At 50.0% G+C, this 18,254-nt stretch overlaps 1 protein-coding gene across 2 annotated transcripts in view; it reads right to left on the bottom strand.

The window, feature by feature from the left end:
- Positions 1-18,254, bottom strand: part of Tcea3 (transcription elongation factor A3) — a 32,534-nt gene that overhangs the window by 4,889 nt on the left and 9,391 nt on the right. Inside the window, exons 3-8 of one of the 2 annotated variants that reach the window (XM_063287455.1) lie at positions 17,695-17,800; positions 16,961-17,102; positions 14,427-14,489; positions 7,341-7,504; positions 7,144-7,199; positions 3,122-3,277 (exon numbers count right to left, since the gene is read on the bottom strand). In XM_063287455.1, the coding sequence (XP_063143525.1) occupies positions 3,122-3,277; positions 7,144-7,199; positions 7,341-7,504; positions 14,427-14,489; positions 16,961-17,102; positions 17,695-17,800 (687 nt within the window). Of the gene's footprint in view, positions 1-3,121; positions 3,278-7,142; positions 7,200-7,340; positions 7,505-14,426; positions 14,490-16,960; positions 17,103-17,694; positions 17,801-18,254 lie in introns of both variants that reach the window. The other variant, NM_001015008.1, reaches the window with a different exon arrangement.

Raw genomic sequence — 18,254 nt, 5'->3', positions numbered from 1 at the left:
GAGGTTAGACTCCCCCCTGGTTCCAACAGATCTGGGGAAAGGCCTGTCCTGGAGGAGTCTCCTCTCCATCCCAGCTGGAAGGTCCAATCTGGGAGTTCTAGCTGGGTCAAGGTCATCTGGGTGTGCGTAGGACAGCAGCGGGTGCTCGTAGCCGGAATTAGTACTAGGAAAACGTTCCTTCAGCACGGTGCTCATGCTGCCTGCCAGGCCTTTGCCTGAATCAAACTAGTTGTCCCAGCAGCTGATTTGGCCACTGCTCACCCGTGTCCCAGTCTGGACTTCAACCCAGCGCCTGCTCCAGCTATAAATGTTCTCTAGTCCTGTCTGTTGGTGGCAACCATAGCTCTGGAAACCATGACCTGCTGGCTGCACCACCCAGCTGGACCCTGCAGTAACAAGGCTCAGAGGTCTGAATACTCGTGGATAGACACCTCAGACAGTGTCCCAGGAGCACAGTGGTCCATGCTCCTTCTGGAGATACGGCATCAACTGCATCCAGCCCTTCCTTTATCTATCTGACCCCTGTTCACTGAACCTCTTCAAGCCTCTGCCAAAGTGACTGGGCAGACACAGGGCGTGGAGGCAGCAGAAGTTATGAGTGGTTTGTAGATCAGGGTGTAGCCAAGGCTCATTTGAAGGGGGCTTAGTTTCGGCTAATCATTACTTTTCTCATTTATTTGAGACAGAATATCTTGTATCACACACTGTGCTTGGGTTTGTTGTGCAGCCCAGGCTGACCTTGAACTCCTGATTCTCCTGTTTCCACCTCCCAAGTGCTGGGTTTACAGTTTTCTGGGTTTGTTTGTTTGTTTGTTTGTTTGTTTGTTTGTTTTTACTGTAGCATCCTGGACTGACTAAGACATTGCAAAGATAAGTTACAATTTCTACCTCTGGGCTATGCTGTCATTCACAGCCGTTAGGGCCTTGCTGGGGACGTTTCAAAGTTGGTAGAGCATCTGTCTGGTGTGTGTAAAGCCCCATAAGTTGTCCTCTGACCTCCACACATGCCCTGTGCTCCCTCCACAAATAAGCAAAAGTGAGTGAACAGCATGGTAGCTTTGATGCGTGGTTCGTTCCTGGGAGTCGGGTTCCCTGTTTATCCTAATCCCACTCTCTGGAGTGCTTGGGGCAAGTAGTGAGCTCTTCCCTCAGAACTGCAAGTCCCTGGACCGTAACAGCATTCTGTACTGCTCCACGCAGCATGTGTGTGCCGTTCAGACACTCACATTCATTAACTATACACCACCCACAGTAATTACATGTCCCACAGACCACTAACCACATGCTAACCCCACAGTAACTCCACATCACACACTAACCACACGCTAACCCCACACTAACTCCATATCATACACTAACCACACACTTACTCCACACTAACTCCATACCACACACCAACCACACACTAACTCCACACCACACACCAACCACACACTAACTCCATACCACATACCAACCACACACTAACTCCACACCACACACCAACCACACACTAACTAACTCCACACCACACACCAACCACACACTAACTAACTCCACACCACACACCAACCACACACTAACTAACTCCACACCACACACCAACCACACACTAACTAACTCCACACCACACACCAACCACACACTAACTCCACACCACACACCAACCACACACTAACTCCACACCACACACCAACCACACACTAACTCCACACCACACACCAACCACACACTAACTCCACACCACACACCAACCACACACTAACTCCACACCACACACCAACCACACACTAACTCCACACCACACACCAACCACACACTAACTCCACACCACACACCAACCACACACTAACTCCACACCACACACCAACCACACACTAACTCCACACCACACACCAACCACACACTAACTCCACACCACACACCAACCACACACTAACTCCACACCACACACTAACCACACACTAACTCCACACCACACACTAACCACACACTTACTCCACACTAACTCCATACCACACACTAACCACACACCAACTCCATACTAACTCCATACCACACACTTACTCCACACCACACACTAACCACACTCATTACCATAGACTGCACACTAAACACTCCATATCCACAGTAACCACACACTAACCACAGACCACACACCACAAATCACACACTAAACACAGAAACACACATTAACCACATATATACTAACTTTATACTATATACTGACAACACTCTAGTGCAATCCACATACATATTATCCACATACTACAGACTACGCTAAGCATACACGTACATTAACCACTCCCTACACACACTAAACACACATCACACACCAACCACACATCACACACTAACTCCACCCTAACCACACACTAACCACACATCACACACTAACCACATAGCACCACACTAACCACATATCACACACTAACTCCACACTAACCACACACTAACCACTTACTAACCACACACTAACCACACATCACACACTAACCACACACTAACTCCACACTAACCACACAGTAACCACACACTAACCACACACTAATCACACATTACACACTAACCACACACTAATCACACATTCAGATTAATCACATACTCATGTCAGCTCACACTTGGAGTAATATGCACACTACATATCACACACACGAACGCTCCACACTTCACCTACACCATACAAAGCTGTACGTCACACCCACACACTAAAGTCCTATCTGTGCACTCATCACACACACCACATACATTCCACATACCACATATACCACGCACACACATCCCAGATTCTCATTCTATACATCATGCACAGAATAACCCCACTCTGGACCAGCAAAGCACCCTGAGCCCCGCAGTCTTTAGGACCTCCACGCCTTTCCTCTCCCCTTCTCTGGGTGTATTCATTCCTCCAACATTTGCGGACTGACAGGGAGTCCCCCTGGTAGCCCTAGAAGCAGACCACACCTGAGGATGTGTCAAAGATCTTCCCAAGATGTGGTGTTTGAAATAAGTAGGTCAAATGGCTGTCTGTCCAGTGAGGGTCTCATGGCCCGTTACATAACTGCACTTGTGAGAGAGGAACTGGGTCTCTCACAGAGAGACTCTCCCGGAGTCACACCCTCTGCCCTCAGATCCTCCTCACCTCGGCTGTCATCTTGGCAATGAGCTCTGGGGAGATGGTCCCGCTGAGCACGTTCCGCCTCAGGCCCGGGTTCCTGGGGTCCTTCAGGTTGCTGATGCGGCTGCGCACACGGTTCCGGTACTTCATGTCCGTGCTCTTGAGTTCTTGGTAGATATGTGTCTGGGTCAAGGGCCACCGTGCCGTCCTCAGAGGAGCATGGGGAAGGGGAGTCTGTACCGGGGTCAGGGGTCATCTCTGTGGCCTCTGCTCGGTGGGCATCTGCTTTAAACGCGGGTCAGCCCAGTGTCAGAGACAGGAAGGGCCTCCAGGAAGAGGACAGACTGCAGCCAGGTATCAGGGACTCGGGATTAGGCATGCTAGTCTGTCAGAGTCTCTCACTGGAGTTCAGGTGAGTCACATGCCTCTGTGCTTCAGTTCCCTTCTCCCTTCTTCACACACGCACGCACACACACACACACACACACGCCACCACCACCAAAATAAACTGGGATTGTTAGGAGGCCTAGTGTACCATCACACCCCGGGAACTAGTATGGGGTATGAAACATATCAAGTGTTCCTTCCATGTTCAGGACTGCTAACAAGAGAAAAATGAGGGTAACCTCTAGCTTGAAAGGACTCCAGAGTTGGAGACCAACTGTCAAAGGAAAGGGTCAAGAGCCACATGTTTCAGGCCCTGAGAAGTACAAAAGCAAACCATTGGCTACCTCAGCACTGGGGAGGCAGAGGCAGGCAGATGGAGTTCGAGGCCAGCCTGGTCTACAGAGTGCGTTCCAGACCAGCCAGGGTTACCAAGAGCCTGCCTCAAAAGACCAAAGAGCAGAACGAACTGAATGACAAATCCAGTGAGCCGTCCTGTGTTTTCCTCACCACCTCTGGTTTCTTTTGAGACAGCGTCTCTTGTAGCCTAGGGTAGCCAAGACTTCTCTATGTAGCTGAGGATGACCTTAAACTTCTGCTTCTCTTACGTTCATTTCCTGAGTGCTAGAAGGGTAGGCAAGTGCTCTACCAACCAAGCTACATCCCTAGCCTCCCCCCAGGAGTCCGCTCAGCAGTCTCCCTCCCTCTTAGGCACGGCCCTTCATCCCAGGGCTCCACTCTGGGAATGGCTGACCAGTTACTTCTCCCACAAGTAGACGAGGAAGCAAGGCTTAGACAGGGGTCAGGTCCCTGCTCGGATGAGAGCACAGAGTCCTACTAGGGGCAGGGCTGCAAATCAGGTCTCCTCCTCCTAACAATGCTCTGTTCACTCACAGGCAGGAAGCCACCCTGGCCATGGACTGTAGTTACTTCTGTCCAAGCCCAGCAGCCCAGATCCTTCCCCTGCCCATCTCAGGACAAAGGGCAGGGCTGGGCAGATCAGCCTTGTTTTCTTGGTCTCCTGAGCCAGGCAAAGGCAGAAAGTCAAAGTCATTGTTGGGAAAAGGCATAGCCAAGAGAGACCAGGGCAATGCCCAGAGCAGAGCAGCCGGTTTTCGGGAACCGGTGGGAAGGAGGTGGAGACCTGGCTTTCGTCCCGGTTTTTGTTTTTTTAGTCTTTTTTTTTTTTCTTTTTCTTTTTTTCGGAGCTGGGGACCGAACCCAGGGCCTTGTACTTCCTAGTCAAGCGCTCTACCACTGAGCTAAATCCCCAACCCCCCGTTATTGTTTTAATGTCATCTGTACAATCCGAGTATGAAAATAGTCAGACGGTGATGGCGCATGCCTTTAGTCCCAGCACCTGGAAGGCAGAGGCAGCAGATCTCCAAGTTCAAGGCCAGCTCAGAGAGTGAGTTCCAAAATAGCCAGGGCTACACGGAGAAGTCTTGTCTTGAAAAAAACAAAACAACAACAAAAAAGAATATGTAGGGGGTGGTGGTGGTGGTTAAGAGCACTGACTGCTCTTCCAGAGGTCCTGAGTTCAATTCCCAGCAACCACATGGTGGCTCACAACCATCTGTAATGGGATCCGATGCCCTCTTCTGGTGTGTCTGAAGACAGTGACAGTGTCACACACACACACACACACACACACACACACATATTAAATACATCATATATATTATACATATTATGTATATGTAATTTTTTTAAAAAGAATAAGCCACAAAGAAGTGCGGACCTAAGCTATGAGTTCGAAACTGCTCTTCAGAACTTCCGTAGTATGAACCTGTGAATCTGAGAGGCTGCTTGAAGACAGCGGCTTCTCTCCGATTCATTCTGCATATATCATAGGGGTAGATCAGGAGGAGCAGTCCTCGGACTCTGGGGACCCGTCAGAGGTCACACCTAAGTCTCACCCCACACCATGTCAGGTCAGGGTCACTCCACAGAGCACAGACCTTTGAGGGACACAGAACATACAAACCCCGTGTTCATCCTCCCCGCCACTAGGATAAAAAGCTAAGCAGCTCGCTGTAGCTTCAGTTCCTCTCATAGCAGACCAGGAAGGAAGCAAATGAGGAAAAAAGACAGAAGGGGATTAGGCACTGGGTCACCCACTTTGTTTCAAACTGGGCTTAGAAGCCACTGGGTGTTCTGGAGAAATTGGGGATGACATCCTGAGACCCCAAAACTCTGGGTTCCTGAATTGACAGAAAATGGTAAGAATGCATTTACTGAAAGACTGGGAAGTGCAAAATGTGTTGAGTTACGGCTGGCGAACAGGGGTTAACACAGACTTCCAGCGGATATGCTGGGGGACTAAGGGGGGCTTCAGCCAGGAGACAGAAACAGGCTGGTTGGCTGCCTAATGTTTGGTGCCTGGCCTCCCAGGCAGACCCAGTCAAACATCTCATGGGACACTGAGAATCCTTTCTCCTGGAGCTTCCCCATCACCACCCTCCTTCCACTCTCCAACTTAGACATGCAAACCTCTGTCTCGGGTGAGAGAATGCAACACATCCATCCAGCAACTATTTTCCCCACAAACCACACTTTCTATCATAGTAGAATGTCACTACAGGAAGTCACCTCCATGATCTCCACAGGGCGATGAAAATCAGGAGGCGAGGGGTGGTGGTGTACACCTTTAGTCCCAGTACTGAGAGAGGGGGTAGGCAAAGAATCTCTGAGTCCGAGGCCATCCTGGTCTGCACAGAGAGAGTTCCAGGACAGCCAGGGCTACACAGAGAAACCCTGTCTCAGAAGACCAATACCCACTCCCCCAAAGGTGAAAAAGAATCAGGAGGTGAAATAGGCTGAGTTCACAGAAGGTAGCGTTCACAAGAAGCATAAATACACAGAACGGACAGGCGTGTCGACGTGCCCCTTCGACACCAGCACCTGAGGCAGAGGATCTCTGTGAGTTTGAGACTAGCCTAGTCTACATAGAGAGAGTGGGTTCGGGCAAGCCATGGCTACATAGTGAGATTCTATTTTTTAAAATGTACTTTTTTAATACATAAAACCATATACCAAGGCCTTCAGTCCAGCTCTGATACCTTGTCATCCCTAGCTTTAGTTTCCCTGAATAGACCATGAGAACACCCAACAGGCTCCGGAGGGGTGGCTGGGGGCATTAAGACAGTCAAGAAGTTAGCAAGCGCAAGGTCCTGGGTTCGGTCCCCAGCTCCGAAAAAAAGAAAAAAAAAAAAAAAAAAAAAAGACAGTCAAGAAATGTCCGTTGCCTGGCATGGTGCCTGCCTAATGGCATCAGAAAGTATAGTTCAGGAGCATCAGAGGGAGGGAGAGAGGGAGGGAGGGAGGGAGGGAGGGAGGGAGGGAGGGAGGGAGGGAGGGAGGGAGGGAGGGAGGGAGATGTAATGTGTGAAGCAGGCTGCACTCTGATCGTGCAGATCAGGGCAGGATTAGCTGCAGAAGCTTTGGTGGGTGACAGCGCCTCCCTGAGCTTCCGGTGCCTCCTCGCCTGCAAACAGATGAACCTGGGGAACCCACCGATGGGCAGGGCAAGACCCAAGAGCAACGTCGACTTCACTCAGCTCTGGTTCAAGGGCAGAGCAGGGAGCTGTCCCCAGAGCTGCACCCATACCTGACAACTAGACAGTTTAGGCACCCCCAGCCCCACGTGCTATGAGGATATGGTCTTCTATTTCTGAGGCCAGCTTGTCACAGTTGACTCCATAGTCCTTGAAATCATCTAAAAGAGGTCGGGACACAGACATTAGCCCTGCGCCTGACTTTGCCGTGGATACTTCTTGACAATGGGATTCCTGTCCCGGACTGGAGACTCTAAACAGACGGTGTCTCTCCCTCCCTCATCCCCAGCCCAAGCCCTCACCTTCCGCCTTCAGAGCGGCTGACAGCATCTCCACACACTTGTCCCGGACAGAGTCCCCGGTGAGATAGCAGGAGGCCAGGAGACAGACAGCGGGGGCGAATGTGGGAGTTGAGGGGCTGCTGGGGGTCTTGGGGGTTTCCACTTTAGATCTGCTGCTGTTGGATCTGAGGATGGCAAGCGGTAACAGACATGTTGACATCATCGAACGGAGAGCAGCATTCTAGATGTTTCCATGGGGGCGGGTGCTCTCCTCCAGCTCTCACAGCTCTGAGGCAAGTGCTACTTGTAATTCTCGATCATAAGATCATCTCATTAGAGCGCTTGCCTAGCAAGCGCAAGGCCCTGGGTTCGGTCCCCAGCTCCGAAAAAAAGAAAAGGGAAAAAAAAAGTTAAAAAAAAAAAAAAAGATCATCTCATTTAATCCTCAGAATAATTCCAGGAGGCAGATACTATTATTTTTTTTCCTTAAAGAATGATTTATTTTTGGGCTGGAGAAATGGCTCAGTGGTTAAGAGCACCCAATGCTCTTCCAGAGGTCATGAGTTCAATTTCCCAGCAACCACATGGTGGCTCACAACCATCTGTAAAGAGATCCGATGCCCTCTTCTGGTTTATCTGAAGACAGCTACAGTGTACTTATATAGCATAAATGAATAAATCTTTAAAAAAATAAGAAAAAAGAATGATTATATATATATACATATACATATATATGTATATGTATATATATATATATGTATGTGTATATATATATATGAGTTCACTGTAGCTACCTTCACACACACCAGAAGAGGACATTGGATCCCATTACAGATAGTTGTGAACCACCATGTGGTTGCTGGGACTTGAACTCAGGACCTCTGGAAGAGCAATCAGTGCTCTTAACCACTGAGCCATCTCCCCCCTCCCCCATATTATTCTTTTTTTTTTTTTTCTTTTTTTCGGAGCTGGGGACCGGCCAGGACCTTGCGCTTGCTAGGCAAGCGCTCTACTACTGAGCTAAATCCCCAACCCCCCCCCATACTATTCTTATCCCACATGTGCAGTGCATCTTAGAAATAGATGCGTTGGGGTTGGGGATTTAGCTCAGCGGTAGAGCACTTGCCTAGCGAGCGCAAGGCCCTGGGTTTGGTCCCCAGCTCCGGAAAAAAAAAAAAAAAAAAAAAAGAAATGGATGCGTTTTGAAGACAAGCTTGAGGCCCAGTGTGGTGGAACATGCCTTTTGCCTTTTAATCCCAGCTCTTGGGAGGCAGAGGCAGGTGACTCTCTGTGAGTTCAAGGACAGCCTAGTCTACATAGTAAGCCACAGGCAGCCATGGCTATAGAGTAACACCCTATCTAAAAAAACAAAAAGAAAGAAAGAAATGAGTTAAAATATCCAAGCGTGACTCTGGTCCTCTGCTCCTCATGTGGAGCCTACAGGAACTCAAGCCCAAGCCTCTGAGCTTCTGGTACCCAGGCTCCCAGGCAAACAGTGCGCTCTACTCAGTTCAGGACAGGCAGCACTCAATGGATAGGCGCCAGCTTTTCTGTACTGGGCCTAGTTGCCCCTGTATACATAAGTTTATATCATCTATCCAGTATTTATAGGGTACTTCATACATTTATATATTATCTGCCTGTCTGTCCATTTGTCCATCCGCTCATCCATCATTTATCAGGTCCTTATTCTCCAAAAACTATGGCAAAAACAAGTAGCCAAGTGGGATTATCTCCCTCCCTCCTAGAGTTCACAGTCTATTGAGTACTCACAATCTATTAAGAGGCCTGGCTCCTACCAAGTACCAGAGTTGGGCCAAGCACTTCTTGAACATTTTCCTAGTTTAATCGTCATAGGAGTCCCTGGCGGTCAATACCCTTACCATCCGATGTGTATACAAAGAAACAAACTTGGAAAATCCCATCTCTGAGTTGTACCTGGAACGATTCACCAAGACTAGAGCCCAGGGCTGTGTGTCAGCATCTTCCCTGCCTCTGATCCCTTGCCTACAGTGACCCCATGTACTGCAGCAACTACATGGGGGAAAAAGATCTCATCGTCAAAGCTGTCCTCCAACAGGCCAAGGATAGCGTTGAACATCTCTGGTCCTCCTGCCTCTGCCTCCCAACTGCTAAGACTGTAGGAGTGCATCCCTGCCTGGTTTATGAAGTGCTGGGGTTTAAGCCTAGGCTTTGAGTGTATTCAGGTAATGACTGAACTACATCGCTAGCTGGTTGGTTGATTTTTGTGGTTGGTATTCGTGTGAGTGTGTGTGTGCATGCATGCAGTCAACCTCAGAGCCAGCCAGCTCATTGTTGGAGATACTCTGTCTTGCTAGAACCTTGTACACCATGGTTAGGCTAGGCTGGCCAGTCCAGGATCCCCAGGGATGCTCCTGCTTTGACCTCTCTGGACTGGGATTTTAATATGCATGTGCACACACCACCATGCCCAACTTCTCCTGAGTGCTGTAGGCTGTACCCCTGTTTGCTGAGCTCTCTCTCAATCTGCGGGTTGTTTTTTATTTTGAGACAGGGTATCTCTGTGTAGCCTCAACTATCCTGGAACTCACTTTGTAGACCAGGTGGGCCTAGCACTCATGTATCTGCCTGCCTCTGCCTCCCTGGCGCTGGGATAAAAGGCACGCACCACTACACCCAAGGAGTTTGTCTGAGAATAGGACTGAGCTAGCATTTCCCAGAGTTTAAAACAGAGCTCCCGGTACCTGTCCCTTGTGCCTCCCCTCAAAGGTCACATCTTCAGGGAGGCAGTCTCTGCCCTGTTTTCCTACTGCATAGCACTTAGCCAAGTCTATAATTAACTCGCTCATGTGTTTATAAACATTGTCTGCTTCCCTCTTCAAATGACAGTCCACACAGAGACCGTGTGGCTCATTTACTCCCGTAACAGTACCCTTATTTAGCTTGCTAAATGGCTGCCGAATGCATGATAGAAGCTGATCGATCATAAAAGGCCGAAGAACCAGGGAGTGCAGACGGAGCTCACCTGGAGCGGGGCGGCCTGAAAAGCAGTATTCCTGTTCCCACCGGGGCTCACTCTCCCGTTCCCTCTATGTGTGGCCGGGAACATGAGGTTCAGGGCTCGCACCAAGGAAGCCCACAACACAGGGTTTTAGAGTTGGCAGTAATGACAGCTGTCGTGTTTGGAATGCTTACACTGAGTTTGGGGCTAAGCTCCAGAGCTGGGTGTGAGCTGGGTGTGGCCACACATGCCTGTGATTCTAGTGGTTAGGAGTCTGAGGCAGGAGGATCATGAGTTCCAGCCTGGGCTACAAAATAAGGGCTGGTCTCATTCATCCCCCAGTCCCTGAAGAATCCAGGTGTTGATGGCTCAGCTGATGAGGAGAGTTGTGAAGTGATGTGATTTCAATCTTAGAACCCACACAGAGGAAAGAGAAGAGCAGTTTCCCAAAGTTTCCTCTGACCTCTGTGTGTGTGCCCGATCTCTCTCTCTCTCTCTCTCTCTCTCTCTCTCACACACACGCACACACACACACACACACACACACACACACACACACGTAATGAATACACACGCGCACAAATCTAGGCTTCCGAGGCAAACCCCAAAGCCTGGTATACCCACTTTGACCTTGGGTGGTTTCTTTACCCTCTGATACTTCACATGTAGAATAGGAATAACGTAGCACCCATCTTATGGGTCTGTTGGAACGACCAAAAGAACCTAAGAAGATTCCAGTAAAAAGTATCGGGCCACTTATCCCTGCACATGATCACACACCACCTTTGCAGTGTGTGGTTGAGAGCAATGCCCGGCTTTTCGTTTCACCATCCGATCCTCACCATGACCTTGGGAAGTCAAAATCACTTCCACCCCACAAGATCAATCCGGCGAGTCTCAGTGAGTGAAACTGAGTCGTCTAAGGTCATCCATCCAACGTCCAAAGAAGCTGAGTCAGACCGGAAAGGGCTGTCTGTCTTTCCAGTTCTTCCAGCACATTTCACTGTGTCTGGAAAAGAGTCCTCTTACCCGCAAGCCGCAGCTGATTGGAGCACTTTCCCCTCTGGACCCTGGCTCTGTGCCTTCCAGCTTGGCTAGGAGCAGGCTGCCTGGTGGCCTGGATTTTGTGACTGGGTTATGTTTCATCCAGTCACACTCATACCGTTAGGGACTGCCAAACTCCAGAAAGGGCATGTTAGCGAGGCTCGGGATTAGGTGCATGTTATGTGCGCCGTCCCTCTGCTCCCAAATGTGTCAGCCTTAGCCTCGATCTCAGCACTAGTGCCTGCTCTTAGAAATCCTTCCTGCTGCCTGGCAGAGGCACATGGGGCCCTGCTTGCTGTTCTTTTGCGCCACCTCGTGGACAGTTCAGTTACTGTAACTTACAGTTGCTGCCAAACCAAACTCTGGATTATAGGCAAGTGATCTGAATGCAACTTACCATGAAGCATTTTGTTTGCGCACGCACATCTGTCTGTCTGTGTCTGTGTGTCTGTTTTTCTGTGTATATATCTGTCTGTATCTGTGTCTTCTGTCTCTGTGTGCCTGTGTGTCTGTGGCTCTGTGTGTCTGTGTCCATCTGTCTCTACTTGTACGTGACCATTCCAGCTATAGTTCTCAGAACACCGCTCACTCCCGTTGCCACCCCTTTGCACTGCTTTCCCAGAATAACACCATCTGCTGAGGGATCAGGCCAACTCCTCTCAGACTCTCCTTCCTATAGAAGGCATTCTTGGACATTCTTCCTGTATTCCCATCCCATGGTGTAGCCACTCCAAGGAATCCAAGCTATGGATTCAGTGACCTCTGTCCTGAGACAGACCTTTCGATCTTTGCCTGGCCTTAGAGGCTGCACTCTGCTGGGTCACATTGTGTGTCCAGTTGTGTCTTAGAAAAATCTGCGGCCTAGAGAGATGGCTCACCGGTTAAGAGCACCGACTGCTCTTCCAGAGGTCCTGAGTTCAATTCCCAGCAACCACATGGTGGCTCACAAACATCTGTAATGGGATTTGATGCCCTCTTCTGCTGTGCCTGAAGACAGCTACTGTGTACTCATACATTAAATAAATGAATGACTTTTTTTAAAAAGAAAGATCTGCACACGTGGCCACTAGTTACAACTGGAAAAGTCATAGGAAGAAATATTAATACGTAGATGTCTGCTAATCACTGGAACACTGGGAGAGATAGGCTCAGCGATTGAGAGCGCTAACTGCTCTCCTCAGTGACCTTCCCAGCATGGCTTACAAAACACCTGTAACTCCAGGTCCCGGGCATGCAGTGTCCTTTCTGGCCTCTGACTTCCTGCCCATGTATGGTGCATACGAGCTCATGCCGGCAAACACCCACCACCACAAAACACATCAAACTGGCAGACTGTGGGTTAGAGAGAGGGCGGGGTGCTTGCCACCATACCCGACACCCCACGGTCCATCCCTGGAACCCACACAGTGAGAGAACCGACTCCTGTAAGCTGTCCTCTGGCCTCCCTGTGTATGGCCAAGGCATATAACCAATCAGATCAATGTGAGGATAGTTTTAATACTGAAAGACTGGGGTCAGAGGGATCATCACATGAGCCTGGTGCCCTAAGTTTGAACCTTAGAATCCACGTAAGGATAGAGAGAGAGAACCAGCTCCACGGAGTTGCCCTGTGACCTCATCATACATATGATGTACACACATGCGCACACACACACACACACACATACACACAAATGCATGCTTACACATATACATTCTCACACATACAAATAATAAATAAAGGCCTGGAACCCCCCTGGAGGATGGCAGCCAAGCATGCTGACACATCTGTACAGTTACTCAGAAAGCTAAGGCAGTGAGACTGCTTGAGCCCAGGAGCTTAGGGTCAGCCAGGGCCTTAACCATGAGATCCTGGTGCATACCCCCCTTACCTTTAAATACGTAGTGAAACCCTGCCTCACAAAGAACAACAAACCCGGAAGGACGCACTAGGTGTGCATTTTCACAAGGCAACCATTGGTTAGGGCTAGGTAGCGTTACCCCCTCAGGTAGGCAGGCTGTCTAGCTAGCCACACTCTCTGCACTAGTCTTCAAACTGGTGATCCAACTGCCTCTGCCTCTCGGGTTACCACAGCCAGCTCAGGAGACCACAACTGTTTCAGTCGAGATGTGGGCTCGCCCCCATCCAGTCTGCTGTGAGCTCTCTATATACTTAACGACGAGATGATGACCTTCAATTTCTGACCCTCCTGCCTGCATCTCCGAGAGTTCTCTCGATCACAGGCACGCCCGGTTTACGCAATGGTGGGGAATGAACTCCAGGACTCCGTGCCTTCGAGGCAAACAGTCTCATCCCAGCCTGAATTCTTAGCATTGCTTCTCCATGCAGTCTTCCACCCTGACAGCTCCAGCCACAGGGACTGTGGTGACCATTGTTGGTGCCCTGAATTGTCTCACAGGTCCCATACAAACATCCATAAATCCCATCCCAGAACAGATTTCTCAACGTGATCCTTTTCGTGATCCTTTTCCACCTCCATCAAAGTGATGCGAGCCACAGATTATCCCGACACCTCCTAACTGTTCTCTTTTTCTGCTCTGAGCCCTACAATCTGATGATGCAGGCAGCAGGACAAGCCTGATAACTCTGGTGAAGTAGTTCCCAAGCCAGTGGCTCCAGTTTCTAAAGGAGAGATCTGTGAGGGATAGGATTCACCCATGCATCGCCCCCCCATCCCCCCACCCCCGTCTGCTCCTGCTGACTCTGTCAGGCCTTTCGTACAGGAAGGGCTCTTGGCTAGGTATGACCCTAACATGGGCATAACCAGCTCCCTGACCTTACTATACAGCCTAGACTAGCCTTGAGTTTATAGCAATCCCCCGGTCTCCCAGATCCTGGCTTTGGTTGGTTTGTTTATCAAGACAGGGTTTCTCTGTACAGCCCTGGCTGTCCTTACTGAGCTCAACTTGACCTTGGGCTTGGCACTCGGTGTTGGAGTGACAGTGACTGGACGGCAGTCATGCCTGCAGGTCCTAGAATTTGAAGGTAAGGCACTGTAGGTTTCTTCTCCTACCTCAGGTTTACCCGGCAGAACAGAGAGCCCCGCCCCCATGCCTAAGGAAGAAGGCCCTTTGGTTACCTTTCCAGCGAAGGCCTTTTTGGAGAGGAGGTGGTGGATGACCTGGAGTCTACGGAGTCTCTCCTGAAAAACACAAAACCGGAGATGATGCCATCTTGTGGGCCAGCAGCCATACTGCTTTGCTGGGAGAGGAAACCCTGGAGCAAGGCTTGCAGGGCAGAGGATAAGGAAGCCTGCTGGGGTTGCAGCTGCCAGGGAAAGAGAGGCCCCAAGGTACCCACTAGTCCTTCTCGCCCACCCCTACCTGACAGAACAATACAAGGGAGGAGGCAGAGAGGTCTGCAGGAATGCTGCCTCAGTGTTACCCTGAACGCCTAATTACTGAGAACCATCAGCAGGCCCTCCTCCCTGCTGTCAAGGCGGGCTCTGGCCTGCGTTCTCATGTTGGTACATGAATCTGGAGCTGGAGAGACTGAGATGGCGTTCGGCCTCCCCTGCAGGCTACTTAGGAGGTTGGGGGAAGCGCACACAGGCTAGGAGAGTTGAGTTGAGTTGGCAAATGAGAACAGTAAGGACCGAGATCAGGTGTGGGCCTTGCCCAAAGTCTTATAAGAAACCAGTGTCCAGAAGGAAAGAATGGACGCAAAGGAAGAAAATCCACCCGATCCTATAGCCACCATGCTATTAGCATGACAAGGTCAGAGGTTAAAAGAAAATCTTCAATTTCCAAAATGCACTGAGCAACTACTCCTGGTCTCTACTGCCTGGTCCTGTCTAAAAATTCTTTTTTTTAAAGATTTATTCATTTATTATATATAAGTACACTGTAGCTGTCTTCAGATATACCAGAAGAGAGCATCAGATCTCATTACAGACGGTTGTGAGCCACCATGTGGTTGCTGGGAATTGAACTCAGGACCTCTGGAAGAGTAGTCGGGTGCTCTTAACCACTGAGCCATCTCTCCAGCCCCTGTCTAAAATTTCTATTCGTAAGCTGTAGTTCCACAACTCACGTCTTCTAGAGTACTTTAGAACTTCCTGCCCTATGGCATCCATTATGCAACAGCCCTCCATGAAAATTGCGTAAAAAGCAGTGTGGCATGGGGAATGGGCTGGGCAAGACAGTGGTATAGGGGGCTTGCCTAGCATGTGTAAGGCCCTAGGACCCATCCCCAGCACTGTGAAGAGAGGTGACAAGGGACAGGAAGAGAGGAGGGGGGAGGCAGGGAGGAGAGGGGAGATGAGGGACAGAAAAGGGGAGGGGAGAAGGAGAGGGGAGGAGGAGAAATGCCAAGCCTGAACCCACATGGTAGGAGACAGACTTGATTCCTACAAGTTGTCCCCTAACCTCCACATACTCACGTGTGTAGGCACCTGCGCGTGCGCGCGCACACAAACACACACACACACACACACACACACACACACACACACATACACCATACACACACTTGTTTAAAGTTTGCGTATAGAGGCATTTAAAAGATTCTGAAGGTGTGTGTCTGCAGTGTGACAATATCTACCACAAACCTGATTACCAGGTGGCCAAACATAAAATTCCTCTTTTGAAATGGGGGCTCACTATGTCACTCAGGGCAGAACTCCAAATTCTCTCAAGCTATCCTCCTGCCTCGCCTTCTACCATGGCTTTATCTAGACATCCATGAAATCTTTACCATGGTAAACGTGGCATTTGTGTCCTATCCAAGACACACATGCCTTGGGGAGTACTTGGCTAGGGTGGACAAAGGGAGTGGGCACAGGGTTAAGACCACCACGTTCTGTTCCTCTCTGCAGAGGTACAGATCCAGCCTCATCCCCACATAGTAACTGTGGGATCTGGAAAGTCCTCGGCTTGCCGAATCAGTACGGATCAATCACTTCTCTTCCCAATGGACAAAGTCTAGGCCCGACCCTCCCTGCAGACCTGAAGAAGGTGGGATGTGAGCTGCGTTACCAGGCAACATCCCTGCCCGAGTCAATGGCTTGGTTCATAAAGTGTGTCTAGACAGGAAAGGCTGAGAGAAGTCTACAGGTGATCAGTGAGAGCCACAGCTTTCAAGACGTGGCTCTCATCAGTGGTGGCTGCTCCTGTTAGACATCAAGGCTTTGCTTATGGGACTGGTGCAATGCCGGGGAGATGGGGATCCTTCTGAGCAGGGGTCCTCTCCCATTTTGACCATCTTTCTTTATATCTGAGGGACCAGAGAACAGCTGCAGAGCCTCCTGGGAGAACCCCTCCTGGTTTTTGAGGCAGCGATCTTGCTATGTAGCCCAGGCTGGCCAAAAATCCATGATCTCCCTGTCCTCCTCTTGAGTGCGGTGTTTATAGCTGTGTGCGCTGCTGTGCCTGGCTCCTGTGAGTGTCTCAAAGCTGAGTAATTCCAGAGCTGCACGGCTGGCATGTTTCCCATCCCTTCACCGTTCTGGGGGAAGCTGGGGTCATACGAGTAGGTCAGATTGAGCCAAAAGACTGCAGGGTGAGCACCAGAGGAGACGCTAACATCTACCTCGAGGGCTGTCTTCAAGACATTCTCTAAACTGCTGCTGTGACAAGTGTGGGTCCCCTCCTCTCCAGCCCTAAAAAGAAGCACCTGGTTTTGGGCTCTCCTCCTTCTTTCTTCCTTGGTGGGGAAAGACCTGCTTCTGGTTTCCAGCCTGAAGAGCCGAGTCCTTTCTCCTTCTTCTTTGCTTTTTCTCTTGCTTCTCTCTCTCCTTTGGTGGTTCTGGGGGAATCTGAAAATGAAATTGTGGCATTGTATCCCCACTCAGCACCTTCACAGCCCAGACCTGTGTGACTTTGGTGTCTGGGGAAGAGAAAGGACCAGGACTGGGGGACGGCTGCATGCAGGCCCATCACACACATGCATGCACACATGTGGATGCATGTGCACACATGCACACACAAACGTACATGGGCACGCACACACATGTACATGCGTGCACACATGTACATACACAGGAATGCATGCATGCAGATGCATGATGTGGACATATGCACACACATGTGCATGCACACAGAGATATATATAGAGAGAACATGTATACCTCACATGGAACATAGCAGTACACCCATCTATGCAGAGTCAGGCAGTGTTCACATACATGCACCCAAACAGAAGCGTATTGACACATACACTAAGAGTTATATGTTACATATAGATCTTACATCTGTGCACACAGCACCGTGAACGCCATGATCCTGAGGTCACATGCTATTTAGTAAATAACTCAGTGACATAAGCTGAGAACCCACAACTAGCCAGGCATGACCTCTCCCATATGTGGGGAGGAAGCGCCATCTCCACTCGTTCTTGCCCCCTCTCACCCAGCAGCCGCTTCCAGTTTTTAATGAGGACTTTGGCCAAGGACACCACCTCCTTGTCTGAGCAGTGCTTGCGAACTCCATTGACAGCGACTCCGATCCTGGTGGTCTGTGAGGAAAGGAGGAAGGGAGCTGACCCAGAACCAGCCACTCTTACTGAAGGCAGCAGCCCGGCTCAGCCATCGCTTCCCTCCATCTAGACCTCTCCAGGGTCCTTGCTCTGACCCTCCAGAGATGACGTTACCTTGATCGTCTATCCTAGAACTACACTCTGACCACTACTCCCCTGCCTGAGACTCAAGCCTTCACTGATAGGCACTGTTGATGGAAAGCTGGGATGAGGTGTGTGATGGCTGTCGCTAGGACCCTGTACCATTCTCGGTCTACTAGATGCTTTGAGAAAAAGTCGAGACTTAGACCTACCTCTGGCTGCCACCTCTTAGATCTGCGCTTGTCCCTTTGGGACAGAAGTCTCTGGTAAAGTTTGGGGGTTTGTGGGAAATCCAAGGATTTGAAAGCAGGGGGACTCCTCCCTCTCCCTGGATCATGAGCCACTTGGGTCA

The sequence above is a fragment of the Rattus norvegicus genome, chromosome 5 (assembly GCF_036323735.1).
Source record: "Rattus norvegicus strain BN/NHsdMcwi chromosome 5, GRCr8, whole genome shotgun sequence".
In the NCBI taxonomy this organism is placed as follows: Eukaryota; Metazoa; Chordata; class Mammalia; order Rodentia; family Muridae; genus Rattus; species Rattus norvegicus.
Note: the sequence above shows the minus strand (reverse complement) of the source record. Positions and strands in the feature narration are given on the sequence as shown.